The 26,565-nt window shown below is 44.5% G+C and overlaps 1 protein-coding gene across 1 annotated transcript in view; it reads left to right on the top strand.

The window, feature by feature from the left end:
- P4HA3 (prolyl 4-hydroxylase subunit alpha 3) overlaps window positions 1-26,565 on the top strand; it is a 39,253-nt gene that overhangs the window by 11,017 nt on the left and 1,671 nt on the right. The window contains exons 4-11 of the mRNA XM_037148638.2: window positions 1,176-1,325; window positions 9,924-9,975; window positions 12,112-12,275; window positions 12,467-12,643; window positions 17,415-17,479; window positions 19,529-19,688; window positions 20,645-20,707; window positions 23,311-23,379. Coding sequence (XP_037004533.1) covers window positions 1,176-1,325; window positions 9,924-9,975; window positions 12,112-12,275; window positions 12,467-12,643; window positions 17,415-17,479; window positions 19,529-19,688; window positions 20,645-20,707; window positions 23,311-23,379 — 900 coding nt within the window. The remainder of the gene's footprint in view (window positions 1-1,175; window positions 1,326-9,923; window positions 9,976-12,111; window positions 12,276-12,466; window positions 12,644-17,414; window positions 17,480-19,528; window positions 19,689-20,644; window positions 20,708-23,310; window positions 23,380-26,565) is intronic.

Below are 26,565 nucleotides of genomic sequence, written 5' to 3'. Positions count from 1 at the left end.
GTTTCTCATGGAAATTTTAATTAAATGAATCATTAGATTAGCACAAAAAGTACAGTCATTTTTGATTAACATTCTTTAACTCAACCTTGTTACAAATCAGAGACTTGATGACCAGAGAGGTGACACAGCAGGTATCAGGCAGACCCGGGACAGGAATGGCTTTATCTTTAGGCTACGGTCATGTCATTTCTACATTCTGCTGTCCTTCTGCCCGTCTGGAAGTTATAACTGAGTCTGATCATTTTGCAAGAGTCCTTCCAGCTCTGTGACTTTATAATTCCATGTTGTCTCCAACATCAATTTCCAGGAAATTCCACCTGCCTTTCTGGTATTCTAGTTAACTGTAAGCTGTTAGGAGACAGGAGCTGTGTCTAGTGCATGTTGCAATATTCCAACATTTAATAAAGGACAATCCACTGGGCCCTCATAGCATTCCCAGGTCTGCCTTCATTGTGGTGTTAACACACTGTGTCACAATGATTGGTTTATTGTGTGCCCCTCAACTGTAAAATCGTAAGGGCAGGGACCACAAGTACATTGTAAATACTCAGTAAATATTGAATAAATGAATGAATTGAATCCATTCCTCACACTGCTACCAGCAATATCTCCTAAACACATTCATGACTCTCATTGCCTTTTTAAGTTTATTTCCTGCTTCTCTTCACCTTGCACCGTGGCCACAATGTACTACTACTTGAACACATCCTTGCTTTTGGCTTCTGTTTCTACCATTCCCTCATCTTAAAATGCCCTGGCTGCCAATCTTGGCTTATTGAACTCCTTTTCCTTCTTCAGGAACATCTCATCTCAGGTGCTACTTCTTCCTGAAACCTTCTGAGATTCCCAAGCCTCCTCCTTTGTTAAGGTCTCCTCGGCATATTACATACATTTCCTTCCAGCATTCATGCCATTCGGCCCCGTATGAGAGCTGACTTGAATTCATATGTCTTCTCTTCAGATTATAAATTCCTTAAATGTAAGAATATGTGTGTCTTCTTTATACCTAGTAAAATGCCCTGTATCTAACAGATGCCTAACAAACTGAATTTAAATGAATTTGAGACGAATACTTGCCCTTCTTGGGTTCCAACGACCCTCCGCTCTTTGCATGTCATTTCCTTTTCTCCACCTGCGGACTGAGGCTTTAAGGATGGTACTTACATTCCCGGCAGGTGGCCTATGACGTGGGGGATTACTACCATGCCATTCCATGGCTGGAGGAGGCCGTCAGTCTCTTCCGAGGATCTTACGGACAGTGGAATACGGAGGATGAGGCGAGTCTGGAGGATGCCTTGGATCACTTGGCCTTTGCCTATTTTCAGGTAGGGGAGTAAGGGAGACTCACTGCTTTCCTCACACAAATGGAAGGCTTTACATCTGCTTTACAATTTTCTAAGCATGTTCATGTTTCTTCATTTATTTCATCTTCCCAACAGGACCAAATGTGAGTCGAGCAGGCCAGTTGTTTTATTATTTCCATATTTCACATGCGAGTAAACTAAATCTCCAAAAAGAAGTCCTTACTTGTCACAAAGTTCACAGAGCTGGGGAGAGAGCCCAGGCCTGTTGGACCCTTAGTCCAGTGCTCTGTCCAGTGCATGGACCACTCTAAAATCCTCGTCTCTCGTGCAGGAGGCAGTCTCGCACCCATAGCTGCAACAGCTGCATCGACAACTGTTTAATGGGTTCATGGTCAACGTCAATCACTCTTTTGCACTCTCAACAACTCATAACTCTTCACAGATATTGTGCCATGATATTGCAAATGTCCAAGGAAGAAGTTTGATGGCTACCCTCTGCCATCTGCCATCAAGTCCAACTGTAAGGTGACTAGGGTCCAGACAGCTGGCTGCAGTGGCCCGTTGTAGCAGCTCAGTACCTCCTCCAGGTGTTTTTCCTTGGCACAGCTGATCTGTGGCCTGTTGTGCCTCACGTGGAAGCTCATTTCCCTAAATACGGGAGCTGCCATCCTTTGGCATAGCTAGTAGCCCTATTTCCCCACAGATTGTACAGTTTTTAAGAAAAGGCTTAAAAAATCACTACAGAGCCAGTTTGCTAGAGTTTCCAAAGGTAATAAACCAGTCCTTCTTCCCACAGTCCTTTTTCTTTCCCCCTTGTCCTGAGAAAAGGGAGGAGGATGAGGGTGGTCCAACCCCACATGTTGCTCCCAAAACATATCTATTCTCAGTGTGGCAAATGCTCTCATTCCCCTCATGGAAGTTTCTGGTAAGTGGATCTTTGTTGTAAAACTTTCCAGAGTGCTTTTCCTAACTCTTCTGCTCCATTGCTACATATTAAAACTGAAATAGAATCACTGTCATGCAACAAAGGACAGGAAGTAATTGAATTTTAATAGAGGAATTCTCCGTGGAGAATTGCCACAGAGATACTCAGAGAAGAAAAACTAAAGCAGCTTACCCTGAAAGATGGGATTTTAAGTCCAGGGCCCGATGATTAGTTCTGCTCTCCCTGCCTGTGCTGACTTAGATTTCCCTTCCACTCACTGAAAAAGTCTCTCTTTCCACAATCGTGCTTTGTCCGGTCAATTTTATTCGTCTTACAAGGCATAGCTCAAATGTCAACTACTTTGTGAAATCTTCCTTAGTTCTCCGGAGAGTCCATGGACTCTCCTTCTTTGTGCTCTTGCAGCCCAAATTTTATGCAACAGTAATAGAACACATAAGGCATTGTCTCAAAGACCTTTCCTATTTCCCTTTTACCCATAGGAAATAGAGGTAAATGTCTCTCCATGGGCCTTTCATTATCATATGAAATTATATATGGTAGATGTGTGTATACATAATTTATATATATATACATGTGTATATATATACCATGAAAATGATTAAATTATATAATTGTATCCTATGTAGTTATATTCTATATAATTATACATATTTTTTCACGATATATTTTAGTAAAAAAATATTTTAGTACTTGTTAATACTAAGAGACAGTGGAATATAGTATGTAAACCCTAGGCTCTGGAGTAAGACAGACCTGGATTAAAATTCTGTGAAAACTTGGGCAACTTACTCCTTGGACTTCAGTTTTCTTATCTTTAAAATGGGGATAATAGGACCTCCAGACAAGATGGAGGTGTAGGTAGACACACTGTGCCTCCTCAAACAACAAAAGAAGGGCAACAACAATTTATTTATTTAAAGATTCTATTTATTTATCTTTAGAGGGGAAGGGAAGGAGAGAGGGAGAGAAGTATCAATGTACTGTTGCCTCTTGTGTGTCCCCTGCTGGGAACTGGCCTGAAACCCAGGCATGTGCCCTGCCTGGGAATCGAACCTCGGTCTTTTGGTTTGCAGGCCTGCACATAATCCACTGAGCTACACCAGCCAGGCAGGACAACAACAATTTAAAAACAAAAAACAACCAGAACTGACAGAAAATCAAACTGTATGGAAGTCCGACAACCAAGGAGTTAAAGAAGAAACATCCATCCAGACCAGTCAGAGGGGCAGAGATGGGCAGCTGGAGAGGACTCACAGCAAAGTGGCAGTGGAGGACTGGGGTGGGCAAGGCGGCAGTTGGTGGATCGGGCGGTACCACATTCACGTGCGGATAAACCAGGAGGAACGCCTGGGGAGTGAGACAATCTGCGCAACCCGGGATCCCAGCACGAGGAAATAAACCCTCAAACCACCGATTGAAAACACCTGTGGGGGTTGAGGCGGCAGCAGGAGAAACTCCTAATCTAACAGGAGAGTTCATTGGAGAGACCCACAGGGTCCTAGAGCATACACAAGCCCACCCACCCAGGAACCAGCACCAGAAAGGCCCAGTTTGCTTGTGTGTAACAGGGCAAGTGACTGAAAGCTGGCAGAGAGCACAGCAAGTACCATTGTACCCTCTCGGACCCCACCCCCACATACGGCATCACATCACAGTGACTGGGTTGCCCTGCCCTGGTGAACACCTAGGGCCCTGCCCCTTACACATTGCAGGTGTACTGAGACAAAAAAAAAAAACAAAAACAAAAAAAGGACCAAATGAAAGAACAAATCAAAGCTTCAGAAAAAATACAGCTAAGCGATGAAGAGATAGCCAACCTATTAGATGCACAGTTCAAAACACTGGTAATCAGGATGCTGACGGAATTGGTTGAATTTGGTCACAAATTAGATGAAAAAATGAAGGCTATGCTAAAGGAAATAAAGGAAAATGTACAGGGAACCAATAATGATGGGAAGGAAACTGGAACTCAAATCAATGGAGTGGACCAGAAGGAAGAAAGAAACATTCAACCAGAAAAGAATGAAGAAACAAGAATTCAAAAAAAATGAGGAGAAGCTTAGGAACCTCCAGGACATCTTTATATGTTCCAACATCTGAATTATAGGGTTACCAGAAGGAGAAGAGGAAGAGCAACTCATTGAAAACTTTTTTGAACAAATAATGAAGAACTTTCCCAATCTGGCAAAGGAAATAGACTTCCAGGAAGTCCAGGAAGCTCAGAGAGTCCCAAAGAAGTTGGACCCAAGAAGGAACACACCAAGGCACATCATAATTTCATTAGCCAAGATTAAAATGAAGGACAGAATCTTAGAAGCAACAAGAGAAAAGGAGACAGTTACCTACAAAGGAGTTCCCATTAGGTTATCACCTGATTGATTACTCAAAAGAAACCTTGCAGGCAAGAAGGAGCTGGAAAGAACTATTCCAAGTCATGAAAGGCAAGGACCTACATCCAAGATTGTTCTATCCAGCAAAGCTTTCACTTAGAATGGAAGGGCCGATAAAATGCTTTTCGGATAAGGTCAAGTTGATGGAGTTTATCATCACCAAGCCCTTATTATATGAAATGTTAAAGGGACTTATCTAAGAAAAAGAAGATAAAAATATGAACAGTGAATGGACAGCAAGTTCACAGTTACTAACAATCGCACCCAAAACAAAAACAAATGCAAACTAAGCAGACAACTAGAACGGGAACAGAACTACAGAAATGGAGATCACATGGAGGGTTATGAACAGGGGAGTGGGAGGAGCAGAGAGGGGGAAAAGGTACAGAGAATAAGCAGCATAAATGGCAGGTAGAAAATATACAGGGGAGGTCAAGAATAGTATAGGAAATGTAGAAGCCAAAGAACTTATATGTATGACCCATGGATGTGGACTAAAGGTGGGGAATGTGGGTGAGAGGGGTGTGCAGGGCAGCAGGGAATAAAGGGAGGGAGGAATGGGACAACTATAATAGTATAACCAATAAAATATATTTAAAAAATAAAACAGGGATAATAATGATGCTACTGGGGAGAAAAATAATTTTCCTTCTAACCTTCCGAGTTCTTGGCTGAGATCTCCCTATAATAAAAGAAAGATTAACAAAAGGAAAAATAAACAGAAGCTTACTAACCTGTATACCTAATGTATATATGGGAGATACCTGGGGAAAAATGAGCAGCTCTCTGAGGCAACCTAAGTTTCCACCTTAAATATCACCTTCAGCTTATAGCAAGTGATAGTGCAGTGATTATGTGTGGTGTCAGGTGGGGACTGACTTCTAGGGGAGTTCACTTTGTAAGTTATGTAAGAATGTCTTCACTATGTTGTACACCTGAAATTAATATAAAATTGTATGTCAACTGTAATTAGAAAATGAAAATAGAACTAAAAAAACCTTATCTTCAGCTAAAGATAAGAAAAAAAGCTATGAGGAGAGGCAAGTTGGGGGCGGTTACCCAGAAAGCCATGGTAAACCAGGGGAAAGTTATGCAGAGTTTAATGGGCGCCTTCTCCATGGATAAGATCCATGTAAGGGAGAGCCTTACAAATGGAGATTCCCTTATGTCCCTTACAACAGGGAAACGTCTGCTCTGGTTTTCAGAACTTCTCCCGTGTTTGCTCTTTCTCAAAATTATTAGCTTAAAATGATTCTTATCCCAAAGAGGCATATTTGGGGGTGGCATATTCTACTGCCCTGCAAGGCTCACCTCAAAGAACTGCTGTGAGGATTCAATGAGCTCACACATGTAAAGCCCTTAACACAATTCATGGCACATATGCACTCAGTAAACAGAAGCAATTATTATTATGTTGGACACTACAAGTGTATGTTCTCTTATTTCATTTAACATTATTTAGTGTATGCATGTCCAAAGAAATGTAACTGAAACATCAAAAGTAACCCTAACATTTTCTTGATAAAATATAATTTTATCTTGTGAAAAAAACACCCCATTTTAAATTTATGTTTAATGACATTTTAGTTCTCTTCATCTTAAAAATTTGAAACACTTTAGCCCTTAGTTAATATCTTTCGTTATAAGAGAAGAGATCCTTAGATTACTTAACTATACCCCTGTTAAGTACGAAACAGAATAATTCATTATATTAGATACTAATAATCTGTGTATCCAACAGTAGGGGAATGGTTAGGTGATATGTGATGTAGCTTCTTGATGAAATAAAATGCAGCCATTAAAAATGCTCTCTCTCTTGGAGTTCCAGCCAACATGGAGGTGTAGGTAGAAACCCTTTGCTTCCTCACACAACCAAAGGGAAGAAACAACCAATCTAAAATCAATACACAACCAGAAGTGCCAGAAAATCAAATTTCATGGAACGCTAACAACCAAGGAATTAAAGAAAAAACCAACCAGAATGACCAGACCTGTGAGGCGGTGAACGAGAGATCCTGCAGATCCTGCAGCGAGGCGGCGGACGGAGAAGGCAGGCTGGCTGAACAGGAAACTGAGACTCCAAGGTGACTGTGGACTACAGCCGGGGTTGCCACAGTGGGAGAAACTCCCAGCCTCACACTGGATCATTGGAAAGTGGGGCTAGAGAGGAGCAGGTGAGCTGCATTGTTCCCTCTCTGGCCCCTCCCACACAGTGCCCCAGCGCAGCAAGGAGGGCTGCTCTGCCCAGGTGAATCTGCTAAGGCCCCTCCCCCTTTTGACTTAATAGGTGCACCAAGACAAAAAATAGGGCCTAAATGGAAGAACAGAGCAAAACTTCAGAAAAAGAGCTAAGCAATGAAGAGATAGCCAACCTCTCTGATGGAGAATTTAAAGCCCTGGTAAATCAAAATGAATGCTCACAGATCTGATTGAGCTTGGTAGACAAATGAAAGATACCCAAAATGAAATAAAGCAAAATATTCAGGAAACCAACAGGAAGGAAACCGGGACTCAAATCAATGATTTGGAACAAAAGGAAGAAATAAATATGCAACCAGAACAGAATGAAGAAACAAGAATTCAGAAAAGTGAAGAGAGACTTATAAACTTCTGGGACAACCTGAAATGTTCCAACATCCAAATTATAGGGTTACCAGAAGGAGAAGAACAGCAAGAAATTGAAAACTTATTTGAAAAAATAATGAAGGAAAACTTCCTCAATCTGGCGATGGGAATAAACTTTCAGGAAGTCTAGAAAGCTCAGAGAGTCTCAAAAAAGTTGGACCCAAAAAGGAACACAACAAGGCATATCATCATTAAGTTACCTAAGATTAAAGATAAAGAAAGAATCTTAAAAGCAGCAAGAGAAAAGGAGACAGTTACCTACAAAGGAGTTCCCATTAGGTTATCAGCTGATTGATTACTCAAAAGAAACCTTGCAGGCAAGAGGGGCTGGAAAGAATTATTCCAAATCATGAAAGGCAAGGGTCTACATCCAAGATTGCTCTATCCAGCAAAGCTATCATTTAGAGTGGAAGGGCAGATAAAGTGCTTTCCAGATAAGGTCAAGTTAAACGAGTTCATCATCACCAAGCCCTTATTATATGAAATGTTAAAGGGACTTATCTAAGAAAAAGAAGATCAAAACTATGAATAGTAAAATGACAACACACTCACAAGTATCAACAAATGAACTTAAAAAAAAGAGAAAAATATAAAAATGAACTAAGCAAACAATTAGAACAGGAACAAAATCAGAGAAATGGACATCAGATGAAGGGTTTTCAGTGGGGAAGGGGAAGGGAGGAATAGTGGGGAAAAGGTACAGGGAAGAAGAAGCATGATCGGTAGGCATAAAATAGGGGGAGGTCAAAAATGGCATAAGAAACAGAACTCAGAGAACTTATAGGTATGACCCATGGACATGAACTAAGGCGGGGGATGCTGGAGGGTTGGGGGTGAAGGGGGGATAAAGGGGGAAAAACTAGGAAAACTGTAATAGCATAATCAATAAAATATACTTTAAAAAATGCTGTCTCTCTCACAAGCCCACGTTCCTAGCAGCACTGTTCATAGCAGTGAAGAGGCGGAAGCAGCCTGAGTGTCCATCAAAGGCAAGAAGTAAAGTATTTATTTATAAAATATTCCATGTGAGACTTTACAGTTGTATTTATTTATCGCTTTTTAGTGAATTCACTTAGTAATGTTATTCCATTTTCATAATTTGACAAATGGTGGGACAAGGAAGTAGCTGTCCATCAAAGGATGAATGGATAATCGAAATGCAATATGTACATTCCAAGGAATATTATTCCACTTTAAAAAGGAAGGAAGTCTGCCACATGCCACAGCATAAGTGAACCTTATGGACATTATGCTAAGTAATACAAGCCAGTCAGAAAGAGACCAATGCCGTATGATTCCTTTTATGGGTGGCATCTGGAGAGTCACCTTCACAGACAAAGCAGAGTGGCGGTTACCAGGGGCTTAGAGGAAGGAGAAATTGGCGGTTGTCTAATGGGTACAGACTTTCAGTTTTGCAAAATGAAAAAATTCTGGCAATTAGTTGCACAATAATGTGAATATATTTAATACTACAGAAGTGGACATTTAGAAATGGTTAAGATGGTACATTTAGTTTATGTGTGTTTTTTACCACAATTAAAAATAATAATTAAAAAATGATGTCTCTGAAGACTGTTTTTATAATGATATAAAAAAAAATTCCTGCCCTGGCCAGATGGCTTAGTCAATTGGAGTTTTGTTCTGTATACCAGAAGTTTGCAGGTTCAATTCCCAGTCAGGGTACATACCTAGGTTGTGGGTTCGATCCCTGGGCAGGGCATGAGCCGGAGGGAGGCAATCAATTGATGCTTCTCTCTCATATTGATGTTTTTCTCTGTCTCTCTGTCTCTCCCTTCCTCTCTCTCTAGAATCAACAAAAAGTATATATCTCGAGTGAGGATAAAAAAAAAATTCCTGATAGCAATGTTGAGTGAAACAATCAGGATATGAAAATGTATAAGAAATATGATTATAACCATGTCAAGACTATGTGTTATGCAGAGTGCTGGGAGGACCCGGGTTTCAATGGAACATTGCTTTTCTATTTCTCTTATGTTTTAGAATGTGCTTTTTATTGCTTTTATTATTAAAAAGAAAATTTTAATATGCAAAAATAAAATGACCAAAGGAAATATTGTTCTGCCAGTTCACCATCATTCCACAGCACCCTACACCTGGTTCCGTTCCCCAGGTTTGCTGGGAAGGTCCTGTCTCCTTTTGACCATGTGCAGCCCGGGGCTGGATGGCTGCAGGGAGACTTCCTTACGACGCAGTGGGAATGTTTCAGGTTGAGCTGCCCTTTGCCTCCCTCCCGTAACTTTGTAGAGTCTAGGAAGTATTGAGCTTGGAGAAAAAAATTATATTTTTACTAAGGCTTTTATATTTTCATATTAGGTTTAATAATGAAATACACCCGAATAACAACGCCGTACAATCACGTGGTTTTGCATGCTTTAGGATTTGAGAACATTTTAAGAAAGTTATTTTTCTACCTTCCCTGGTAAGGGTAACAATAAGTCATTTGTAAATGAGGAAACTGAGGAGCCCTGCAAACCCTGAAATAGGACAGAACCTCCACATTTCTAGGCTGCTGCTCATTTCAATGAGTTGTATTACCTGCTTGTGGTAAGAATATTTTGTCTTTTTGAAAGTCCACTGATTGATTTGGTCAAAGGCAATATCCTCAGTTCAATTAACTCTCTTTTTTTCTGTTTATAGGCGGGAAATGTTTCGTGTGCTCTCAGCCTCTCCCGAGAGTTTCTTCTCTACAGTACGTAATGATAAAAGATAAGCCACAGGTCTGATTTACTGGGAAATCCTTCTGCTCTTGGCCTTAAAGCTCTGCAAGTGAAATACAGCTACCTATTTTTATTTTCCTAATTTCATAATTCAAGTCACATTTCTAATTTTGGATTAAATCTTACACACCGATCAATGCATGGGGGTGGGGGATTTTAAGTTAGTTGCAAAATGGTAAGAAGATAACCTGTCCCTTTCTTGCCCGACCCCCAAACAGTTATGTATTATTGTTTTTCTGTGGGGAGCAGGTCCTGGATGGGAGCCAGTTCTTCAGGGACATCTAAAGACCCAGGATTGGGAAGTGGACCTGGGAACAAGTGTGATTGATCAATGGGAGCTGTGTGTGCAAGGGGAATAACTCGGCAGGACTACTCCCCACAGCTGCTTACAAAGAGATACCAGTTCTTCCTTTAAACCAGGGCTCTCTTTGCTGTGCAAGCATCTGCCCATTTAGCACAGACCTCAGCTTCAACCCTCACCAGAGTTGAACGAGATGGAGACTTGCTAGCTTAGCTCTCTGCTTCAATATTTTTGTTTACAATTTTGGTAGCAAGCCTTGGTCTGGGTAGCTCATTTGATTAGAGCATCACCCCAGTACGCCAGGGTGGCAGGTTTGATCTCCAGTCCTGGCACATACAAGACTCAACCAATGAATGCATTGGTTCCAATAAGTGGAACAACGAATCAATGTTTCCCTCTCTCTCTGTTTCCTTCTGTCCCCTGCCTCCTTTTATCCTCCCTCCCCCCTCTTTAAAATCCATAAAAATAAAAATTTTTTTAATTAAAAAAATAAAATAAAATTTTGGTAGTAGGTGGCTTCCCAGGTTTTCCTTTAATAAGATATTTAGATACTAAAGTAAGATATAAAATCACTATAATGTTTTAATACTTATTAAGTATTTCATGTAAGACTTTACAATTGTATTTATTTATTGCTTTTTAATGAATTCACTTAGTAATGTTATTCCATTCTCATAACTATACAAATGGTAGGACAAGGAAGTAGCTGTATAATCTGGACATACATGGGCAACTAGTGGTGCAGCAACATGAGAACCCAATGTCCCTTCGTGCCTGGTCTGTTGAAATCTCTGCCTCTCTCAGAGAACCCAAACCGTGCGCAATAAGAATAGGAGGATGAGCAGGACACAGCAAACTGAGATCCCCGGTTCCATTTCTGGCTTTGCAATATTTTCATTGGTGTTTTGGGTTCATCATTTCCATTCTTCAAAATGTCATTCTTCTGTTAGAAAAGGATGGTAATTTCTGCCCCTCCCTTGCCATGACAGAAGTGGCGATTGGAAGCAGACTGAGCTCCGCAGAGAAAGCTGCTTTTTAGAAGCATTAGAGCAATTTAGTACCTTCTCCTGAGAGGCACTGAGAAATGCACAGAGACTAGCAGGCCAGGGGTAGCTGCCACCCCACAGGGCATCTTGCAGCCAAAGTGGGCACCAACAAGACACAAGACCTCTGCAGGAACCTAGACTGGAACCAAAGCTAGAACCCCTTTGTCCCGTACTGCTCTGCTTGTGTCTAGGCTACTTAAGAATTTCGAAGGATCTAGTAGTGTTGGGAATTAACTAATTACCTTTTAGTTCTCCAGAAGAATAGGCTGGGTCTCTGCTTTAGGCTTTGGCTCTCTCGACTTCTCTTTATAGCAGCGACTTGTGTTCCATTGCAACTAGTTATTTAATGTCGTTTTTCTCCATTAGACTGTAAACTCTAGGAGGTTAGTCTCCAGCACAGTATCAGGTACACAATAGATGTTCACTGAAGATTTACTGAACAGATGAGTAAATAAATGAATGAAAGAATGAAGCTTATTCCCTACACATAAAACTGACCATCACAGTGTCCTAGAGCAGCCCACTTTCCTTCCCAAAGTCCTTTGCATCCTCAGATCTGTCAGGTCCAACTCAACCTTTTAAAAATACCAGGACTGTTCTGGGAGGGAGGGCCTTACATCCTCAGTGCACGGTCACAGCAGTTACTCCCGGTGCCCCGGTGCCATTCGTGTGCGGCAGTGAAGCTGTAGGAAACCGTGGCAGCGCTCCCTGGGGGCCACTGTATGTTCACCTGCCTTGTTCCCTGCTCTGGTTTCTCCCAGGCCCAGATAACAAGAGGATGGCCAGGAATGTCTTGAAATATGAAAAGCTCTTGGCAGAGAGCCCCAGCAGGGCAGCGGCGGAGGCTGTCATCCAGAGGCCCAATGTACCCCACCTGCAGACCAGAGCCACCTATGAGGAGTTATGCCAGACACTGGGCTCCCAGGTGGGGTTTTTCAGGGAAAGAGGAAAGGGAAACCGGCTTGGCTAGAAAGGGTAGAAGTGGGACAATGTGAGGAAAAGGCTATAAAAATGCAGGGACTGCATTCGGAATCTCCCACATTCTGCTTCTGTAGTTCCCCTAAATCAGTGGGCCTCCTAGACCCTTTCCTCTTGTGCTATGCCCTTCCCTTCCAGCCTATGCACTACCAGATCCCCAGCCTCTACTGCTCCTACGAGACCAGTGCCAGCCCCTACCTGCTGCTCCAGCCCGTCCGGAAGGAGGTCATCCACCTGGAGCCCTACGTCGTTCTCTACCATGACTTTGTCAGTGACCTGGAGGCTCAGAAAATTAGAGGATTTGCAGAGCCGTGGGTGAGTGTCCCCAGTGTCTGCCAAGAACTTCTTCTGTGTCTTCACATGCCCGGAGGTCAGGAGTATGGGCATAGGCGGCCTGAACAACGAGGCATTTCGTTGGTCTAGGAGTTCAGAATGACAACCATTCTGTGGAACTAATCAATGGTGAAAAAATCATAGTACTGGTTGCCTCTGGAGGGAGGGGATTGGCTCAAAAAAGGTATGAGGGGGTTTCCTGGGGTGTTGAAAATGTGCTTTCAGTATCTTCTTAGGGATATGGAGTACATAGCTGTAGGCATTTGTCAAAACTTGCCAGATAGTACACTTGAGTTCTGTGCATATCATTGTATATATATTTTCTATTCTCACCCGAGGACACCTTCTCATTGCTTTCAGGAAGAGAGGACAGGGGAGAGAGAGAGACAGACAGAGAGACATCAATGTGAAAGAAACATGGACTGGTTATCTGGGTACATGCTCTGACCCGGAATCAAACCCTTGACCTTTCAGTCTATGGTATGACACTCCAACCTACTGAGCCACACTGGCCAGGGCTCACTGTATGTAAATTTAACTTAAAAAGAAGATCCCCCCAAACGTCCATTATCCCATGTAACTGGTAGGAAAAAAACGGGTGATGTGACAGGGGCAAGAGTGACGTCCTGGTCCAGATTTACAATTTACAGAGTGGAAAGTTTAGTTCAAGTTTATTATCTTTTTAAGGGGGAACATGAGGCCCAGAGAGGGGGAGGGACTTGATTAATTAAGGTCACACATGTAATTAGAGCCAGAAGAGAAACTTAGAGGTACATTGGCGGTCACCCTGTGAGTCTACCTTCTTGCACCAGGTGACTCAGGCAGAGGTATGCTCGGGGACAAGCCGACCCGACCCGACATCTCCGGGGCAGCCATGCAGGTTTGCTTCTTTCTGACATTGCACGTCAGCCGCGGGCTGACCGCAGCTCTGCCCCACCTGTCTTCACTCTGAGACCAGTATGACAGGGCAGGCTCTGCTGGGGACACTGCCAGTGTCATGGGCAAGGAAAAGACAGAGATGGCAGACTACTAGCTGGCTCTTGAAGCTTCCGCTCGGAAGTGCCAGACATTACGTCTGTTCTCAGTCACTGGTTAAAACAAGGCGTGCGGCCACTGCCATCCAGAGGGAGAGAATGTCTAATTCTCCCACAGGGAAGGCAGTGCAGGGCCCTGTGCTAAGCTTGGTGTTGGTGTAGAAGGGACGTTTAATTGTCTCCCAGGAAGTCAGGCAAATATTTAGAAAAATAATATAGTCTATCTCATCACTATAACACTTTGCCTTCTTACAAATAGCATGTGAAGACTGACTCAGAATTACTGGCGTCACTGTCCCTTTGTGAGTGCTGTTCCCTGGCAGCTGTTCAGTCACCCACAGAGCAGAGCCTGCCGTGTGCCAGACGTGGCTCCGGCGCTGGGCGTCCACAGGTGAAGTGCGGGTCCTTCCCCTTTGGGGGACCTTCCCACATGATGGGAAATGCAGATGGGTACAATACGTTGTGGTATATGAGAGATGTGTGTAGGGAGTCGTTTTTTGGCAGCATAAAATAGTAAACCTTCTGCCCTGGCCGGGTGGCTCAGTTGGTTGGAGCATTGTCTCAAGCACCAAAAAGTAGCAGGTTTGACCTCTGGTCAGGGCACATACCTAGGTTGCAGGTTTGGTCCCCGTTCGGGGCGTGTACAGGAGGTGACCAATCAATGTTTCTCTGTCTCTCCTTCTCTCTCTTCCTTGCTCTTTAAAATCAGTAAATATATCCTTGAGTGATGATTTTTTTTTAAGTGAACCTTCCTCTGAGGGAAAGGCAGTTGGGTGAGGACTAGGTGAGGGAAGAGGAAGAACAGGGAAGGCTGCCCTGTGGACGGGAAGTCCATCGCAGTGACAAGGCGGCAGAGGGTCTTCCAGGGAGACAGAGCAGTCTGTGCAGGGACATGAGCTGCCTCGTGCTCTGAGAAGGGGGGCAGCGGAGCGGCTGCCGTGCCAGGGGTGGCGAGGGGAGGCCGTGAGGCTACACGGTGAGGCACCATTGGAAGCGCGGTAAATACCGCGCTGGAGACGTTGGCTTTCATCCCGCAGGCAGGGGAGAGCTGTCAGACAGTTTTAAACAGGAGAGGGCAAGATCGGGTCTGTGCATTTTAAGGAGGATTCTGACAGCAGACATGGACTGGAGGGGAGGAGAGTGGCAATAGTCATTTCACCTAAAAGCCAATCCAGTGAAGTTTAGAAGCTTTGTAGAGATTTTTGAGATGATTAAACCCCAGCAGGGGGTCGAAGGATGGGTTTTCAATGGCTTTGGCTTCTGCGTGAGCCGGCAGGAGCACTTGGCCAGCGGCTACTTTTTCCTGAGAACAACCCTGTTGCCGTGGTAACAGGGCACAGGCAGCTCACTGAGAGATATTCACTTAATCCCTCCTGGCCAGGTCATTCATCTACTTGGCAGGCACAGACCTCGCCACACTCCCTTCCCCCAGAGGTGTCTTGCTGGGGTGGCTGCTCTCTGTCTGATCTTTGGCTTTGCCTTGAATAAGCCCCATGGTGGCAGCCGCCCCGTGGGGGGTGAGCACAGACGTCACCCTGGCTTATGTTGAATTTCTCTGCTTCCTAGTCACTGTTCCTTTCCCAAAGAATGCTCTCTTGTCCTCCCCCATCCACATCCACATTCTATCCACACTTGAAGACTGGACTGGAACCCACGCCTCCCCACTAGCCCTGCCCACTCTCGCCCACTCTCATTGGTTCTTTCAGTAGGAACATTTTCTTCACAGTATTTTTGAGGGCCACATACAATAACCTCTCTCTCTTCTGAACTAAAAACTCTGTCACCAGCTGTTTGGTATTTTCATTTATTCTGCCATTTATGTGTTTTCTGGTACCACTAATAGTTTCACGGGTGAGCATCCCATCTCCCCAGCAGGACTGTAAACTACCTGGGGTCATATATGGTTTTCGAAAACGCCGAGCCCTGTATTACACCGGTTGCAACCAGAGGAATCTTTAGAAAGTTGAATATGACCATGTGAAGCCCTCGCTTAAACTCTCCAACGGGCCATTTAGAATGATTACCAGCCCCTTGGCCTGGCTGTTGCCAACCCCTTCCGTAGCGCATCCCCCTCGCACCCCACACTGCAGCTGCCCTAACCCTGCACCTCCATGCGTGGGTCATACTGTCACCAGCCTCCTCACACATTCCACTCTCTGTCTAAAACGCTCTTTCCCTGGCCTCTTTTCACCTGTATGATTCCAGTTACCTTTTGGGCTTCCTGGGAAGCCTTCCTGTCCCCCATAAGCATGGGCTAGATGCTCCTCAGTATTGCCATAGCATCCTTTACTCGCCCCTTCCAGTGCCATTGTGTGACCTATATCTGGCTTCATATGCTGTAATTCCAATGCCTAGCACAGTGCTTTGCACAGAGAACAGCCAATAAAAATCTGTCCCCCAAAATGAATGACATGTAAGTGTACAATAAATAACGGTTAAAGGAATTAAGTGAAAGGTGGCTCCTTAATGGATGGTGTGGGGAAGGAGAGTTTCCCCAGGATTTTTTAATAACTACTGCTGTTGCCCTAAAAGAACAGAAGGGAGCATTTCTCCTTGATAAATCTCTCCTCTCTCCTATGAATGGCTCGGAGAGGATGCTGGGAACAACTGGGGAAGGATTAGATAGAGGAGCTGCCAGTCGCCTGCTGACTGGGAGCATCCTGACATCCTGACATTGCAGAGTGATGGGACCTCCCAAGAACGTGTTGTTCTCCTGCTGCATTTTTTTTTTTTAGCTGGGGAAATAGGTCCGAGGAAAGAAAGAGGCTTTCTGAAGGCGTCTACCTGGTTCAGGAGCAGGGACAATAACATGGCAGAAGCCTCCAGGAAGGGAAAAGGTTTTGTCTGGTGCAGTTCCTCGCCCCACGCTCTGCTCTGCTGTATGGGAAGTACCAGGGCTGTTCTTTAGGCAAAGGACTCGGCTCATCTCCCAGTACTGAGCGCCTCTGCCTGGCAGGCCTTCCCGAGGCCTGAGTGGGGGTGGGGGGGGGAGAGGGGGATGGGACGCAGCACCGACAAAAGAGCAAGTCCTCGCCGTTATGGAGCAGAAGAAGTCGTATCGTTGTGAAAAAAAACAGTATTTCTTTTTTCTACCCCTGGTACAGTACTTTTGCAATTAGAAGCCACTTTATTTTAAAATAATGTAAAGGTTCTGTCCAGACATTCAGTTAAATTAGTGACTTCACCCCTGTTTGGCTCCTCCCCACCCGCCGTAGTCAAGGCAGTTGTGGCAGATTGCGATTCTCTGCAAGGAGGAGCTTTCGTTATTGTTCAGAAGAAGCAGGCGCCCTCTGAGGGTAGAAGGTTCCCTGTTGCTGGCGGTTCATTTAATTCAGCAAACACGAAGCACTTACCATCAGGCAGGCCCCGCTCCGCTCACGACGCAGAGAGGAAAGAGAAACAGCCCTTTTTCTCCAGAACTCAGCCTTGCAGACCCAAAGGCATTCAAATATCACTTTGTTTGAACTCAACAGACTTGAGTGTTTACGCTCTACCAGACTGCATGCTAAGATTTTTTGCCACTTATTTTTAAATTCCAAGATTGATAACTATCACTAAATTGGTGGTTTGTGCAAACTTTCATTTGGGAGGAACTGGTGATTGTTAGGTTCATACTTAGAGAGGGGAGGGCGTGTCTGTGGAAGTGACAGAGCTCCGCCCTCCGCAGCATCGCAGCTTCGTAACCACCGGACTTTCTCTCACCTTCTTCTTCCCCTCAGCTGCAGAGGTCTGTGGTGGCCTCCGGCGAAAAGCAGTTAGCAGTGGAGTACCGCATTAGCAAAAGGTAAGCGGGGTCCTTCCTAGTCGGGAGCTCCGGCACAGCTGCTGCCGCCCTCCGACCAGTGGCGCAGCTGACCCAGCGCCAAGGCCGCTGGAGAACCTATAGTTCGTGTTTCTGCCTGTACATTCCGGGGGGGGGGGGAGTTTCCACTGCCCTCGCCCAAAGGGCCTTTCACAGGTTGTTATATGGTCTGAGGACTTAACTAGGAGGCCATTAGGGAAACACTTGAAAAACCGAAAAAATAAGTGTGTCCTTGTTCTAACCAGGATTGTTTTTCCAAAGAATACAGTGCCATCCCCCATGTGTAATTTGATATTATAAGATTCCATTCCCACCTCCTGACTCATATTCAAAGCATGACTTGCCAACATTCAGGCAAGAAGAGTGACTAGAACCCTAGGCATGATGGCTTCTCTGGAGGGGCAGACTCCGCTGCCTGAGCCCAGCTGTCCTGCTCCCTCCACCCCTGCACGAGGTGACCTCATCCTTGGCAAGGCCAGGCCTCAGGCTGGGTGAATAGTATCTGTTGTCTGGAAAGTGAGGTGCGTGATGAAAGCTTTGATCTGGAATCATCTGGCTTAGCTCACACGGTCTGGTGCCTTCAAGGATCATTCACGTTAGGTGTCCTCTAAGCTGTGGAAGGCACCTATGACCTCACTTCCCTCCACCACCCTGCCCCGATTTGAATTTTGGTTCTGTGCTCGCCACGCCACTGTAACTTGTCTCTCAAAGGTCCCCGGTGAACTCCTGTCAGACCACGCCCCCCACAGGCCTTCACTGACCTTCTGTTACCCACAAAGTAAAGACCAGTTTTCTGAGCACAGTGGTGCAGCTCTGTACAGCTTGCCCCGGGCCTGCTGGTCCAGGCTTACGTCCCATTACTTGTTTTCACAGGTGTGCACACTGTATTGTCACCCCTTTGTGTCTGTACCCATGCTTTTTCTTCACGCCGGAGTTCCCTATGTCCTTTCCACCCGTTGGCACTTTATGCCCTTTAATATCTGGCCTGCATGTCACCACCTTCCCGAGGTGCCCCAGTCACAATGGTCTCCATCCTCTGTGCTCCCCAGCACTTTCCTGTAAAGACAGGTCCTCGTTTTCCACCCTACCTGCATCTGTACTGAGTTATATTTGTGTAGCTTCTTCCAGGAGCTTTTTGACACAACGGCCTCGTCTTGGATGTTTTTTAAACCCAAGAGCACACATCATAGTACTTCACATGTGCTCCATATGCAAGAATAAGCAAGTTAATCCAGAATGTAAAGACTCGGTCTTCCCATATCGTGCTGAGGCTCTTCCCTTCAGAGCCTCGTCTCCCCAGGAGACTCACTCCGACCTGCCTTCTGATCCCAAATCCCCCACTTTGTCAGAACCTCAACAAGACACTCAGGAAAGGAAACTGAACTTTGCTCTTTGGCCTTTGGCCTATCCTGGTTTGTCTTGGAGTGGAGCAGAAGAGCACAAATTTTTCTATGTTTTCCTGCAGCCTCTAACATACAGCTTACAAATCACCTTCACAGGTACAGACTCTAACAGTCTTCTGAAGCCTGTGAAGTAGATATTATTATCGTCCCCACTTTACAGAGGAGTGCAGTGAACCTTAGGGACGTTCAGTGTTAAGTGCCTGGCATAAGGTCACACAGAGGATCAGGCACTGCACCTACTACTTTGAACCCAGAGCTTTTTCCACTACACGGCACACAGCTGTTGCCGTGTCTCTAGAGCAGCTGTTTCCAAGGCAGGTTTCTGTGTTTTTCCTCCTTGCATCCCAGTGCCTCGTACTTTGACCTTCATTCTCCAAAGCACCTAGCACAGGGCCTGGGTCTCAACGAGCCTCAGGGAATGTTTGTGGAACAAATGAAGGCGTGACTGTTAAGACAGAGAGTAACATGGCCTGGGCAGACTTGGCGTGAGGAGAGAAGGTGATTACACATCCATGTCTATCTTCCTGTCCTCCTTGTTCTTCCTGTGGCAGTTGACATCTTCCATTCATTCGTTCACACACATTTCTGGCATCAAATCACTAATGCTCCAATCTCTGATTTGTTTTAGCGCCTGGCTGAAGGACACCGTCGACCCAATGCTGGTGACCCTTGACCACCGCATCGCTGCCCTAACAGGCCTCAATATCCAGCCTCCCTATGCAGAGTACCTGCAGGTGGTGAACTATGGAATCGGAGGGCACTACGAGCCTCACTTTGACCATGCTACGGTAACTGTGGGGTCAGTGAGCGAATCGTGGGAGGGGAAGCAGAGAATTGCTCATTTTGCTGAGTTAGAGCTCTTGCAGGACTCTTGTGGAATGTTCAGTCAATTCTTAGCATAAAGATTCTTATTCTAGGAAGATCTGGGAGACTTGGTTTCCCACTGATTTCTGGTGACTGATTTTCTTATGTAACACCACCCGCTCTCTGTAATTTGCCAGGAGAAGAATGTGGACTGTCATAGTGTCATCTGTCTTGCTTCACTCAGGGACTTCCCAGGGAAGATTGTCTTTCCTCCGGTTGCTCTCTTTATCTATGTATTTTGTGATTCTGTGTATATGAAATTTCTAGAAAAAGACAAAACTAAAGAGACAGAAAGTAGATTGGGGGTTGCCCGGGGTTGGGCATGGGAGTGGGGACCGACAGCAGACGGCTGTGAGGAAACCCAGCTGATGGAAGCGTTCAGAAGCTGGCCGGGTGGGATGGTTGCCTGACTGTGAAAACTCACTAAAACCCCTGGACCAGCCACACCCACACTGGGGGAATGTCATCCCAGGTAAGTTATATCTCAAACTGTTCTATGACAAAAAGGGGTGTGTCTCTTCAACAAATAATTGGGAACTCCAGTCTTATCACTTGCTATTACTATAGAAAAATTATCTGTGATATTTTATATGTTAATTTCTTTATTTCACCAAGAACCTGAAAGTACAGTTAACCCCTCATAGAGTACTTTCATTACTGGCAAGGAATCCTGTTTTATAAGTGATATATTAGTAAAAAAAAAAAAAAGTACATTGAGTACCAAAAAACACAGATGGGCACAAATTCAACTAGGCATAGGTCAAGGCTATCTCCCCTCTGTGACACCCCCATTTTTCTCCTCCATGTACTATGGTGACATCCTGGTTGTCTCTCTGGTGCCAACTGCATAAAATAACGATATGTTTTGCTTTTGCCTCAGTCACCAAGCAGCCCACTGTTCAGGATGAAGTCCGGGAACCGAGTTGCAACATTTATGATCTATGTGAGTCTTTTTCTGAGCCAGGGCTTCTTGCTTAATGACTATTTATGTTTCTCTCCTATGGTTTTCAAAGCAATTTCAGATATTGATTTAATCTGGCAGTTGCAGCTGGAAAGTCTCCAGGACTTTTGTGAATTCCAGGCAGTATTTCTGTTAAGGGCTATAGGAGATACAAAGAAGTACAAATCAAGGGTTTCTGGCCTCAGAGAGCTTCCAGTGTGTCGACCTAACTGTGGCCTTGTCCTAGGCAGTGATTAGGATGGGAAGTGGGGTTACATTGAAGGCCAGGAGATCCTGGGACCTGGAAACCACAAGGAAAAAAGGCTGTGGAGCTATGAGGGGAAAGAGAAGAGAAGTGAGGCATCTGAGATTACGGGAGGAAGAACAGAGAGGCTATAGAGAAATTCGTTAAGTGCTGCTTTGCTTTAAGTGGTGCAAATTTTCTTCCTTATCTCCCCATAAAATCTTTATTATACACTCTTCAAAAATAAATTGGCCTTCTCTCCTAATTTATGACCTGATTCTAAGGGATTTGCTACCAGTCTTTATGATCTCCTCCATCTCCTTCCTTTCCAATCATGCAGGTTTTATAGACAGTTCAGAATTTCAATCATCTGTGGCTCAGATTACAAGAGGTATATTACTATTAACTGAAGGGATAAACATGCTAAATACAAGGGCTCTATGTAACGCCCAAAGATGAAGGCCTGTTTCCAGGCTCTCAGAATAGTACATGCCCCCACCCTCGTGTGCCCTGTCTTCTTAGTGCTGTGTCTGATCACAGCACAGCCAGGAAAGGGCCATCCGAGGTCAGGACTCTGTCAGGGGCATCAAACTCATTTTCACCAGGAGCCACATCAGCCTCGCTGTTGGCTTCAAAGCGCCAAACGTAACTTTAGGACTGTATAAATGTAATCACACCTTAACAGTTAATCGAGAGCTCAGCGCTGGGTAGAAACAAGGTGCTGGGCCAGATAAAACAAGGCGGAAGGCCGATTCATCCCAAGGGCCTTGTGTTTGCCACCTGTGCTATAGACTTTAATGCCGGCAATTCCAACATGTTCTTGTGGTTGTTTTATAGTTCCTATGGAACTAGAAGGATGCCACGTCCAGTGGTGGTTGGCCTCCAGTGGTGGCTGGCCTCCAGTGGTCATTCTGAGCATTCTGACCAGGCACAGAGGGAAGGGACACGTCTTGAATTGGCAGTTGGTTGCATCTCTGGTTGATGAGTCAAGTTGGCATGGGAAGTCCCAGATAGTGAAGAATACTGATATCAACCAAAGACTAAGACCTCTCAGGGCCAATGTCTGTTTTTTATACCCCTAATATCTTCTACAACTGGTTCCTTGGTTACAGAGGCCCGGTTACTATGATAAGGGTAGCAGGAAAGCAAGAGCCCTGCAATTCTCAATGGCAAATGCCTGTGTGTGTGTATACACTGTGCATGTGTGTTTGGGCTTCAAGTGTTTGAGACAGTGGAATGGAATGCACTTTGGGTTTGGAGTCAGTTGGCCTCATTCTGGTTCTGCTACTTAATACGTGGCCTCAGTACAAATCACGTCTGTTCTTTGAGCTCGTTTTCTGGCTCTGTGTGTGCCTCCTCACAGGATAGTCACGAGGACCAGTGAGATAATACAGGGGCATGCCACTCTCTAAAGTCTCACGTAACGTTTCTATCATTGGACCCCATAAAGCAATGTCCCTAAAACACATAATGTCCCAGTATGGGTTTTCATACTAAGAAAACACATCCATAATTCCAGAATACACTGGGTGGGGGGAGAAACTCCTTAGCTGAGGTTACCTGGAGAGGGACTGGGTGACCTGGGAAAAGTGCCATCAGCAGTTCCTACGATGCCCAGCTTTTAAAACTAATCGATGTAGCCTGAACAGCGTTCCATGAGCTACAGCTCATGATCCGTTAGTGAGCTATGGAATAAATTTAGTGGATCTAATCAGCATTTAAGAATCTGAACTAGAATGAAGTAAAACAAAATGGAAAATAACAGAGTGTATCTTATGTAGTAAGAATTTGAAATTTTTTTATTGACCTTTTATTGAAAGGGGGGAGAGACAGAGACAAACAGAGAGATGGACATCAGTGTGTTGTTCCACTTACTTATGCATTCATTGGCTGATTCTTGTATGTGCCCCGACCAGAAATCAAACCCTCAACCTTGGTGTATCAGGATGATGCTCTAACCAACTGAGCTGCCTGGCCAGGGCCAAGAATATTTTGTGAAACATTTACTTTATTTCAGAGTGTGTGCATGTGCATGTGTCTTGAGTTGTAAAACTGTTTCTTCCTGAGGGTCTCAGACTTTTAGTCTATACATTGCAGCCCTCACTGAGGATGCCAGCTGGAAGGGTAAAGACAGGGAGCATTCCTAAATGTCCTCTTGTGGCCCTGCAGGCAAACACCGCTGCACTGAGTAGTCTCCCTAAGTCACTAAAGTGGGTGGTTGTCTTTCCATAAGTACTTCTCCCAGAGTTGAAATAGGAGAATACAGGAGGGAATCTATGCAGAAATGATATCAGAGGTCAGGCAGGGCGGAGTAGAGCGGTCCTGGGCTATTTCAACTCTGGCTCTTCCTCTGGTGTTTTAGCTGAGCTCAGTGGAAGCTGGCGGAGCTACAGCGTTCATCTACGCCAACTTTAGCGTGCCTGTGGTCAAGGTGAGTGGGGTCTGGTCCCAACTGAGGTTGTAGGTGAAGAACTAACATTCCAGCCTTTATGCTCTCCATGCTTGTAAGCTTATTCCTGGGGGGCAGGAGAAAAAGAGGGCTTTCCCTGATTCCCAGAATCAAAGATAATCCCTCAATCTTTTACGTGACCAAATGTCATTATTCCTCTATCTTAAATTTTATTTGCACTTATGTTACAAGTAGATGATTACATGTCTGCCTTCCCTATTACAATAGAACTCAAAGGGAAGAACTATTTTTATTAACCTTTGGAGCCTCTACAGCAACTGGTCCCCCTAAGTCATTCATTTAATAAACAGAGGGCTGGAGGCAGTGAGGGTGCCGAGGGAAACCCACAGCCCTTGTCCTCCAGGAGCTCACACAGAAGGTTCCAGGCAGTGACAAGGTATGGCAATAGAACTATGAGATCATGTGAGGCAGAGGAGGGCCACGTGGAAAGAGGTTTGTTTAATAAATAAATATACCCCAAATTTCAGATCAATCAATCCATTAGGGAATCCCAGCCCCTATTGAATTCAGGAATGAAATGAGGACAAATAAATGAGTTCATGCCTATAAAACACTTACCATAGTACCTAGCACATTCTAAGTATTCATTGAGTAAACACAAGTATCTATGAATATTTTGGGGGTTGGTCACGATTAAAGTACGTCTATAAGAAGTATGTAGGGAACTTCTGGTCAAGATGGAGGTGTAGGAAAACATGGCTTGCCTCTTCACACAACCACAGCAAAATTACAACTAGATTACAAAATAAATATCACCGAGAATTGTCAGAAAATTGAGCTGTATAGAAGTCCGACAACCGAGGAATTAAATAAGTCACATTCATCCAGATGAGTAGGAGGGGGAGAGACTCATAAGAAGTGTAGAGACGTGCAGTGGCACAGCATGGGAGGTCCTGCACCCACATGTGGTGGGTAAAAATTGGGAGGGATACTTCAGGAGTGAGCGACCCCAGGCCCAGACCAGGCCACCCATCCCAGAGTTCTAGCACCAGGAAGGGGAGTCCCATAACTTCTGGCTGTAAAAACCAGTGGGGGTTGGAGTAGCAGAAGAAACTGCAGGATTACCAAGGGACTCCTCTTAAAAGGCCCACAATGGATTTAGGATTCATGCAGACCCACCCCCTCTGGGATTCAGCACCAGGGTAACAGCTGGAAGGGTACAAATGGTATCCGGGAGAAGGGGAGAAACTGAAGTGACTGGCAACAGGGCAAGTGCTGGGAGACAGCTTCTTCTTGGGCAATCTCCAGAGTCCAGGCGGTGGCATTGTTCCTTCTCTGCGCCCTCCCCCATACAGAGCCACAAAGTGGTTGCCCCACCCTGGAGATTTCCTAAGGCTCTGCTCCATACAATTTACAGGTGTCTTTTCTACAACAGGCCATGCTACTAAGACAGGGAGTCAAAGCAGTTCTGCCTAATATACAGAAACAAACGCAGAGAGGCTGCCAAACTGAGCAAAGACATACAGCCTGATTGAAAGAACAGAACAAAACTCCAGGAAAAGAACTAAATGAAATGAAGATAAATATCTATCAGATGCAGAGTTCAAAACACTGGCTGTCAGGATGCTCAAAGAAATCATTGGGTACTGCAATAGCATAAAAAAGACCCAGGCAGAAATGAAGGTTACATTAAGTAAAATAAAGAAAACTCTACAGAGAACCAACAGTTCCCTGGGAGTGAGGCCAAGAATCAGATCAACGATTTGGAACATAAGGAAACAAAAAGCATTCACTCAGAATATCAGGAAGAAAAAATAATTTTAAAAAAAGGCTAGAATAAGGAGCCTTTGGGACATCTCCAAACATACCAACATCTGAATCATAGGGGTGCCAAAAGGAAAAGAGGAAAAGCAAAAGATTAAAAATTTATTTGAAAAAATAATGGGAAATTAGGAAGAAAACTTCCCTAATTTGGTGAAGAAAATAGCCATACAAATCCAGGAAGCACAGAGTCCCAAACAAGTGGGAGCCAAAGAGGCCCACACCAAGACACATCATCATTAAAATGCCAAAGGTTAAAGATAAAAACATCTTAAAAGCAGCAAGAGAAAAGCAGAGTTACCTACAGAGGAGTTCCCATAAGACTGTCAGCTGATTTCTCAAAAGAAACCTTGGCAGACAAGAAGGGGCTGGAAAAAAGTATTCAAAGTGATAAAAAGCAAGGGCCCACAACTAGATTACTCTACTCAGTAAAGCTGTTGTTTAGAATTGAAGGGCAGATAAAGTGCTTCCCAGACAAGGTAAAACTAAGAGTTCATCATCACCAAGTATTATTATATGAAATGTTAAAGGGAACTGTGTAAGAAAAAGATCAAAACTATGAACATTAAAATGGCAACAAATTCACAACTATCAACAACTGAATCTGAAACTAAGCAAACAAACAGAACAGGAACAAAATCACAGAAATGGAGATCATTTGGAGGGTTATCAGCTGGGAGGGGGGGGGGAGGATGGGGGGAAAATTGCAGGCATTAAGAAGTACAAATTGGTAGGTACAAAGTAGACAGGGGAATGCTAAAAACATTATAGGCCATGGAGTAGCCAAAGAACTTATATGCATGACCCATGGACATGAACTAAAGGAGAGGATTGCTGGAGTAAATGGTACCGGGTGGAGGAGGGTAAAGGGGGTAAAATTAGGACAATAGTACTAGTATAATCAATAAAGTATATTTAAAAATATATATGTGGAAAGAAGTGTATAGAGAGAAAAGCTGGATATGGAGGAAGAACATATAAGATTTGGAGTCAAAACCCTGGGGTTTGACTTAGTTGCATTATTTAGAGCCCCTGAACTGCAACTTCCTTGCTGGTAGATTGTGGGGTGTGATCATGCCAGCTCCCTGGGCGTGTTATCAGTGAGTGCCCAAGGGAGGTACAAGGCTGAATTAATCAACTTGGTTGTACGAAGAATGCTTTATTTCACCTCATGGCTTTTGTTGCATGTCCCTCCTCAGTGATCCAATGACATCCCATGCTCATCTTTCTCCCAGCACCTGCCACAATGTCCTGAGCCCAGCCTGTTTTTGTATCTGTCTGTCCTAAAAGACTGTGAGCTCCGGCAAGCAGAATGGGCATGATTTGCCTCTGCACCCTCAGGGCCGGGAGCAGGGTAGGCCCTCAATAAATGCCAAATGCACAAGC

Source organism: Artibeus jamaicensis, unplaced genomic scaffold, assembly GCF_021234435.1.
Source record: "Artibeus jamaicensis isolate MK-2021 breed Jamaican fruit bat unplaced genomic scaffold, CSHL_Jam_final contig_64, whole genome shotgun sequence".
Taxonomy (NCBI): Eukaryota; Metazoa; Chordata; class Mammalia; order Chiroptera; family Phyllostomidae; genus Artibeus; species Artibeus jamaicensis.
The sequence above is the reverse complement of the archived record's forward strand: the minus strand, read 5'-3'. Positions and strand labels throughout refer to the sequence as shown.